This window comes from Cyclopterus lumpus, chromosome 8 (genome assembly GCF_009769545.1).
Source record: "Cyclopterus lumpus isolate fCycLum1 chromosome 8, fCycLum1.pri, whole genome shotgun sequence".
NCBI classification, from domain to species: domain Eukaryota; kingdom Metazoa; phylum Chordata; class Actinopteri; order Perciformes; family Cyclopteridae; genus Cyclopterus; species Cyclopterus lumpus.
In genome coordinates, this window is record NC_046973.1 from 16,604,892 (window position 1) to 16,613,866 (window position 8,975).

The 8,975-nt window shown below is 40.7% G+C and overlaps 1 protein-coding gene across 2 annotated transcripts; it reads left to right on the forward strand.

The window, feature by feature from the left end:
• The first annotated feature begins 651 nt into the window (after positions 1 to 651).
• Positions 652 to 8,386, forward strand: LOC117735658 (plexin domain-containing protein 1-like). 2 transcript variants are annotated; one of them, XM_034540453.1, is made up of 14 exons: positions 652 to 810; positions 3,210 to 3,376; positions 3,624 to 3,767; positions 5,982 to 6,051; positions 6,169 to 6,291; positions 6,368 to 6,486; positions 6,583 to 6,682; positions 6,854 to 6,949; positions 7,070 to 7,151; positions 7,232 to 7,292; positions 7,369 to 7,486; positions 7,619 to 7,654; positions 7,735 to 7,892; positions 7,998 to 8,386. In XM_034540453.1, the coding sequence occupies exons 2-14, from the start codon at positions 3,227 to 3,229 to the stop codon at positions 8,109 to 8,111; spliced, it is 1,371 nt and encodes a 456-aa protein (XP_034396344.1). In that variant the 5' UTR covers positions 652 to 810; positions 3,210 to 3,226; the 3' UTR covers positions 8,112 to 8,386. The 2 variants fall into 2 exon arrangements, with proteins under 2 accessions (XP_034396344.1, XP_034396343.1); XM_034540452.1 differs by lacking the exon at positions 7,619 to 7,654 and having other exon boundaries at positions 7,369 to 7,480.
• Positions 8,387 to 8,975: the final 589 nt, after the last annotated feature.

An 8,975-nucleotide genomic window follows, 5' to 3' on the forward strand; every position in this document is an offset into this window, starting at 1 on the left:
AACAGGATATGAGCAAAGCTCAGAGTATTGGAAATAGATGAGTGCAGATGGAGTTTTGATCAGTTTCTCCTGCACAGCAGAAACAATATGACTGTCTCCCTGATAGTTTTGGCTACCTGCCCGTGATTTTAATACCACTGGCTGGTGACCTGAGGAGATATTATAAGTCACAGCTTCATATTCGGCACCCGCATCCCTCCCAGCTTTTATAAGACCAGAGTGTTTATCTGCTGCACTGCAGACCTCGACAACTGTGCGCACACCATTTCTCCTCTTACCTCATAGATGCCATAACAGGGCGGATCTAGCGCTCAACAATCGCACATCTAGGTTTAATAAGAGCTGTCACGGACACATTGATGCAAGTGATGTTTAAAGCAGGCGTCACCAGCCGTCTGAACTCTGGGGGTTTGGAACAGGACGTGTAGTTGAGGGGCCAGCATGCATGCGTTCCCCTCCCAGTCAGGAAGAAATACCAGCATCAAACCAACGTCAGCTAAGATTTCACTGGCTTTGAGACAAGCTGCATCGGGTGCTGGCACCCATAGAGTCGTTTAGTAGCCAAATGTCAGATTTCAAATGACTAAATGTGTTTTCCTGCCGATTATGCAGTTTGTTTTTGTTCGGACAAAGGCCCTTGGTAGAGCAGAGGCCCTGCTGCTTTTTGTGTAAAAAAAGAAAGAAAAGAGGAAGTATTATGTTCTCGACTGTGCATTTTGAACAGCACAGCAGCCCAGACCAATTATAAAATGGACCATGTTGGAATTCACAAGTTATTCACACCCATGTGAGCGACGCCCTCAACCCTCAGTGAGTTAAGTCTTAAGTCTTGAGGTTTGCTGACTTATTGAATGTGCACTTACACACTTAAAATGACTAAACCCTCGCGCTATAGTGTGTAATTATTTTACATCTTGCATTTAACACACAAAAAGCTGCCGAGTTTGAATTTCAGCTCAGTACATTTGTTTTAACACCACCTGACGTGTTTCAAGACCCACATCGTTAATGCGCTGCATGGGAGTGAGGGTGTCATTAAGATATATTTGAATCTGGTGCGTCACACGAGTTGGCTTTCGTTTAAAAGGAAGATGGCACTGAGCATGAACAAGTATGTTAAAGTCAAACGCTTCCAAGTTTACAGGCTTCGAAGTCAATCAACGTTAACATGACAACTCCACAACTCCAGTACAATATATTTTGTTTGTCACTTAGAAAGCTCACGAGGGTGTGGGTGTGTGTGTGTGTTGGTATGGGGGAGGGGGAGGACCGCTCCTGTTAGCTAGCAGTTAGCATGATATTGGGCGCAAACACACACAAGTAGCGGTGAAAATAGCAGGTTAAATCGAGGCGTTACGCGTGTTTGAGCTCGGGCTTCCTAGCCGGACCACTATCAGATCCGTTAGAGTCGCCCTGCTCAGTTTTACTCTGCTCAAGTTACCGAGTCCCGACATGAAAACACCGGAGCAGCAGAGACGAACTCTTCGCGGCAGCCGAGCTGACCACGGCAGGAAATTCGCAGTGTTTCTGAAGGGACACTGAACACGACAGAGTGAATATCTTGGCTTTTTTTTGTTGTGGTTCCTCGCTTCACTCCAAACCCCTCCTGTAGTTCACTGAAAAGCCAGAAACAGAAAAAAAACAGCAAACGTTAAGTACAGGAGGTCGACCGGATTTAGGGTTAGATGAGACACTCCGTAGGCGGAAGTAGCGACGTCTCGAGGTTTATATAGGCTGTGATGTGACGTCACCACCGTGTAACGTATTGCCCCTAAAAAAGACAGATCCAATGTTGTTATATCTGGCAAAATTCAGATACTGTACTTTATTTGATACTACAAATTCCTAATAAGACAAAGATATAAATCAAATAATAGCTGATGATTTATCCTAAACTATATATATATATATATATATATATATATATATATATATATATATATATATATATATATATATATATGTGGCTTTCAATGTGTATTGAAAAAGCTGCCAGAAATATAGGACTTGTGTTTAAGATGTTTGTTCAATATTGGTTTTATCATTTTAAATATCTCGAAAATAAGGTCACCTGAATAAAAAACAAAACATAAATGTAAACAATACTTCATGTCTCTCATCGTGAAGTCATCAATTAAATCATGAAAATATGGAAATCCTTCACAAACAAAACTGTTTTAAAAAACTTTTTTTTTGTAGCACAAAGGAGAAGATTATTTTTTTGCGAAAGCCAAATATATATTATAACCTCGCTTGAATGGCATACTTTCTGAATAATTTATTAAGAATTCATTCTTTGATCATTACGTTTTACACAAGACAACACTGCAAGTTTGTTTTTTAAAAGTGCTAAGGATATAAAAACATATACTTTTTTCTCTTAAAACAACATAGAACCATTCAATAATAAAAAATATAATAGATTAATTATCCATCAAACCGCTTTTACTGACTTAGTGACCGCTTATGTTTCTGAAGATAGCGTTTTAAGCTGCATTGTCTCTGCTCTACCAGAAACATTAATTACTCTTGGGTGCTCAGTCAAGACCTTTTAGCTCCAAATGTACAGCTCTGTCATGTGACCGAGGTTATGCAATAACCAAGATGTTTAGATCTACATCCAATACTCGGTGCAGACATACATTTTCAAAATCACAGCGTGATGCTAAAATAAACTCCTAACATCAACGAGGAATGGTCGTTCAATGTGTGGCTTTGAAGAAAGACTAGCCATCAATTAAAACACCCAGAAGTTTAAAACAAAGCCTACCTATTCTGTCTGCTTACTAAATATGGTTCACATTGCTTGTAGGATTTGACAGCTCCTTCTGAGCGTCACAAAATGTTATATGTATTCTTTCTGTCTTCAATCAACAATGTCTTTAACTGACAAGGCATAGGCTGATGATATCAAAGGCTAATTGTAATTTCTCATTTGCCTGAGTGGCTGATTACTGAGGCACAACTGTAAACACTATTGTTAAGAGTCTGAATAAAACTAGCATCTTAAATGTTTCCCGACAATGTGTTTTTTAAAAAAAAGAGCTTTGGTGTGCTTTCTCCTCCTAAAAAATAAAACGTAGTCTTTTAATCTGCAGATTTAGAATTTGAAATGCATCAGTTGACGTAGAAGAAAGTTACGAGTGCTTATATCATGCCATCCCATAATGACCAGAACACACTAACCTGATATACATTTTTTTGGACAGACAATGGGTCCAGTGTGATGTCACAGGAGCATGGAGAGTCAACTGGAGGTGACAGTCATCCTTACAGAGTGCAGCGGTCATCTTCAGGCCCCGCTAGGATAAGCAGGGCGGTCCTGGGTGGAGGATTAACCATCAACACCCTGCCAGACAACTTGACACGCGTAGTGGTGAGAGCTGCACCACAGTATTTTGTCTGACTATAATGGTTGGTGACATGTATTATGCTTTTGGCTTTTGACATGCTCTATTTGTTTTAGTTGGAGGTAAACACTGCTTTCTTTTGGAAATAGAGTTTACTTGTTTCCATTCGTGACAGCATATGATTTAATGCAGTGGACTCTTTGATGCCTGCATGACACACTCCCACAACGCCCTTAACACCCTCTGATCCTCTGTGTTTTTCTTGTCTACAAGGGGGATTCTGGGAAGTATTACACATGGCGTAGCTTTGGCCCAGAAGACCAGCGCACAGAGGAACTATGGGTAGACATGAGTGATGTCCGGCATGGCCAAGTGAGAGTCCATGGCCTTCTGTCAAACTCATACAAACAGGCTGTGGTGAGTCTCACACACACACACACACACACTTTGTCGGTTATTATTAAAAAAAAAAAAAAAAAGAAAAAGAGAAGGAAATACTTTACCAGACCACCATAAGAAATGGGTGACAGTTCATCCAGAGGGTGGAGCTCAATGGTGGCGCATTTGACTACACATCGAATCTCGGTGCCCACCAGTTATGAAATCATTTTCGGGGCGCTTTCGGCGTATCTTTGAAGTGAACATACACGCTGATAGCTAAATGTATGATTCCCATCTCCCTGGTGAGTGCTTGAGTGCTTAATAACACTGCAGTCATTTTAAGTACGCAATCTGCAACATGAGTTAACATTTAATCCATAAGGTTATTTAAAGCTGTCAATATGCACATGTGATGTATTCTCCATCGGGGGTGTACTCTCTCATTTAATGTCTTAGTTATTCATAATTTCTTTTATCGATGGTGATTGTACTGGCTGACAGAGTCTTCATTGGAGGGTCCAGCTCAGTGGTAAAGCATTTGCATGCAGATCATGAGGTCCTGCAGTTCAACTCTGGCTGCCCCCTAATTATACCATGAATCAGTGACAAAAGAAATACACGGTATTGATATTGTTGAGACAAAGATAATGGCTGTTTATTACTAAACTTTTACCTTCATATTTCATTGTAATGAGAACCCACCAGAGTAAACAGAAACAAGCCTTCTTATTTTATGTGTTAGTTATACTAACACCGTACATCTTATAATAACAGTGAAGGTTTATGACTTTTTGGAAACCAAAAAGAGAATCCTGATTATTTGCCTTCATGCGAATTAGAACCAACCAGAGTAAATGTACAATTAGGATGCACTATGTTAGAGTTGTTTTTATTAGCGGTTTATTCATATAGTCACCTACCAGCCTACAAAATAGCAATTCAGAGTAGATGTTATGGTGGGTATAGCTCAGTGGTAGAGCATTTGACTGCAGTGGCCCTCAGTTAAAATCATCATTAAAATGTTCTTATACTAGGCCATCAACAAGAAGTAATGTACGGTAGATGTTATTCGGGATATAGCTGAGTGCATTTTGCAGATCAAGAGATCTGTGGTTTTAATCCACGTGCACTTTGCTTGTGACGGCATGTTTTTCAATATTTGGATTTTGTTTTTTGTTCGTTTAAAATTGAAATGGTTATGTGTACTTTCTCAAGTCATTCCTGAGATATGGAGACCAACCAGGCCTTTAAATTTCTATCAAAACTAATCAGTTTAAGCGAGGAGTTCTCATTGTTCAGACGCACCAGTGTGAAAACATGCCAAGTACTCTGCTACGCCCTTGGTGAAATGGAGTGCGCAAAAGGCCAACACTGCAGCAAGTACAAGTACTGTACACAAACAGCTAATCCAGAAATTCTGCTTTCACATTTGATGTGACAGCAAGCCAGGATAGAGTTCAGTCTGAAACACAAGGTAACACTGCTGGAGGAGCGAAGGGACTGGGAAATGTTGGTAGAAGCCAAGAGCTACAGGCCTGCCAGAGGCTGCCCAGTTTTGACCTCTGTTGTCCGACACTTGGCACCTGTGTAATACATGCAGCTAACTTTAATATGGGAAGGCATTCTCCAAGCGGAAAACAGGACTTTGGCTTTATAGAAACATCCAATCCAGGTTATGTAGTTGGAGAAGGAACAGTTTTTACATCAGATTACAAATTGTTGAGGCTAAAGTGAAAAAACAGTTTGGGTAATATAATATATTATATTCCCATTTGCTCTATTGTTGTTGAAAAAAATATTTTGAGACTGAATCATAGTGTAATAAATCTCGGCTATTTAGCAGAATATCTGTTTTGAAAAATTCCTGCCAGGTAACCTCAACGACCTGCTCCATATGCGGCCAAGTTGTGTGTCTATGTTTTAACCAGATCATTGCACAATAGTTACATCAGTATGCAGTATCACAGACGTGCCACTTATAAAAGCTGAGACATAGCATGCACTGAGCGACCTATGCACAATGTGGACATAAGGGTTAAGCTCAGTCGTAAAGCATTTAAATATGTATAAATGACCTTTCACTTAGAGAATATTTATATTTTGTTCCAGATTAGTAGACATTATGCATTTATTCTCCCCATTCCCCCTTCTTTAAGAGCTGGTGAGGATGCTTAGTGCCATAGAGGAGCACAATATTACCTCAATATCTTATTATTTGTGTCTGTCTGTTTCTATCTACTCTCCTTGCAGAGGGTTGCCCTGTCGTTTGACTTTCCTTTTTACGGACATTACCTGAGGCAGATCACCATAGCAACTGGAGGTGCTTTTAGATGTTATAGCAGATGTTCAAGTGACCTTTCCTGCATATGTTCCGTGTTTTTGCAAGGTAACAAGTCATACTCAAGCCTTACATGTTCTTCCATCTGGCCATTTTCAGGGTTTATCTTCACAGGAGATATTACTCACCGCATGCTGACTGCAACGCAGTACATCGCCCCTCTAATGGCTAATTTTGACCCCAGCTACTCTAAAGAATCCACTGTGCAATACCTGGATAATGGTAAGATACCAGCTCATATTTGAACACGATTATCTCGCTAATTGTCGGACTCCTGTTTGACCGGCACTCTTTTCAGGTGAGGTGTTTGTGGTCCAGTGGGAGCGGGTCAGGCTCCCTGGAAAGGAGTCAGAAGGGGCCTTTACGTTTCAGGCTGCACTTTACAAAACAGGAGCCATTACGTTCAGCTATCGAGATGTGAGACACACCTCTGAGCTCTTAGTGGCCTTCTAAACTTGTTCTCTTCCCTTGCGCTGAATGCATAAGCGATTCCTCTTTTTGTCTGTTTATCAGATCCCTCTGTCATTAGATGGGATTGGTTCAGCTGAGCATCCAGTGAAGGCCGGTTTGTCTGATGCCTTCATGGTCACGCAACCTTCTCCTCAGTCGCCAGGTCAGCAGTAATGTTAATGCCTGTCCACTTGTGTATAGAGAGTACTTTTTTTCTTTTTCTTGTTCCTTTCTGTACTATGGTTATTGTTATGCACCAAACAATAAAGCAGATTCCTTGTATGTTCCTTTTCCTTGTGAAAATCTGCTCACGATAAATCTGATTCTGATTCAGATGCCCAACAGCGGACGATTTATGAGTACCATCGGGTTGAGACAGACTCGACAAAGATAACCAGCTTCTCTGCTGTTGAGTTCACTCCACTGCCTAGTAAGTGATCCTTATGCCTCATCTTCAAAGGATTAGTTTCAAGTATCCATTATGTTAGATTGTATCAACACTCAAACATACATCTTCTGTTGTTGTGCTTGTCTCTTTCTCTCTGTTCAGCCTGCCTGCAGCATGACAGCTGCGAGCTCTGCCTCTCATCCAACCAAACCTCCGGTTGTAGCTGGTGCAACGTACTCCAGAGGTGGGTGGGACATTACGGTCCCTCAAATGTCCATGTAGCGCAGTTTTAGCCCTTATAAATATACATCTTGTGTGTTTTAGGTGTTCAGATGGCATGGATCGACACAGGCAAGAATGGTTGGACTACGCCTGCTCAGAAGAGGTATTGCCGGACGTCAGGAATAGATTTATCTGATTATTTACCATTTTTGAGACTCATGCATCTATTATGTTGGCAGAGCAAAAATGCAACCTGTGAGGATTACTCCAGAGGTGACAGCTCCACTGGTTCCTCTACCACACCAGAAATGGAGGACGTGTCCTCATGGACTCTACAAAATGGTTGTGACGGTGAGGCTGAGCTATTTTTTGGCAGAATGATATACAATACAGTATTGTCTGCAGTATTTCACCACATCTTTTCGCTCAATAAAAACAGATTCTGACAGGAAATAAGTATGGAAATGACTGATTTCTGTCTTTTCTCAAATGAGACCAAAGGCCATATATTTAACACTGGCAATGGTGAGTTAATACTTGTAAGTGCCATTATAATTAAGCCTTATGAAGGGAGATCATTTTGGGGGGCTTTATCTTCAATACAGACGTGAGGACAGATTCTTCAACCAAGAGTGAGGGGTTGGCCAACACAGGAGTGATAGCCGGTATAGCAGCTGCGCTGGTGTTACTTTTGGCTCTGATACTGGTAGCACTTTACATCAACTACCATCCTACTGCTGCATCACCACTTTACCTCATCCAGGTGAGCACTGAATGTGGCCTACAGCTTCCCCGACAAGAGCCACGGATGCTTTCATTACACATGTCCACACAATATTTCTGTGCTTGATTTTTATTTTATTTTTAGCGACGCAAGAACTACTGGCCGTCTTTGAAGTTTCAGAAGCAACACCCGGGTTACACAGAAGTGGAAGGAGAAGGTCATGAAAAAGACAACATTGTCGAAGCTGGGCCATGTTGAAATGATGGATGTACACCTGGATACATGTTTGCATTGAACTGATTTCAAATATATGCATTTGTCCAAAGCTATTTGTCCATGTTTCCGTTGCAAAAAGATGCAACAGTTTGCGTAGATAAAAGCTGAATGTTATATGATATTGAATGGTTTCATTGGAATTGTATATCTCTGCTGTAATAATGGGTTTCATTTCACCTTCATTTTTAAACATTATCTAATTTGACTGCAATGAATTGGGCAATGCATGGCACAAAGTTGGCAACCTTAGATAAAACACATAAACCATGCGGTTTTATATCAAACAAATAAACATTTGGATGTGCTTCAGTTTAAATTCATGTTACGTTTGATGGCACATTTTTTGATTCTTTATAGTTCTATATACCTTTTGTTTTGAAAGAACATACTCCACAGTTCCTGAAGTACTTTTAAGCCTGAAAGGTGTTGGTGTTTTTATGTCAGATTCAGCAGTACTTGACGATGTACATTACATGAAAGGGGTGACACTCCCAAAGGAAACTGGTATGTGTGGGGATGCAGACAGTACAGCTCTTTTGTCAACAGGTGTCAGCCTAACCAAATGTATCACATGGACATCAAGTAGGACATGCAGTGAACGTGGCAGATTTGTTCACATTTGAATTGAGATCACTGGATTGGTAAAGTCCCAAAAACCTGCCACGATAAAGATGATTGCATGAGTTTGCTATGCGAGCACAGATGGGACGAGGACAGACAATGTTAGACATGCACAAGGGTCATTTTCTTTACGATTACACACAAGTGGGATTGTGTTGCGATACACACTACTTTGGGCTCAGTTAAATATGTACAACGTATAAGATGGCCTATAGTTCCTCTGAA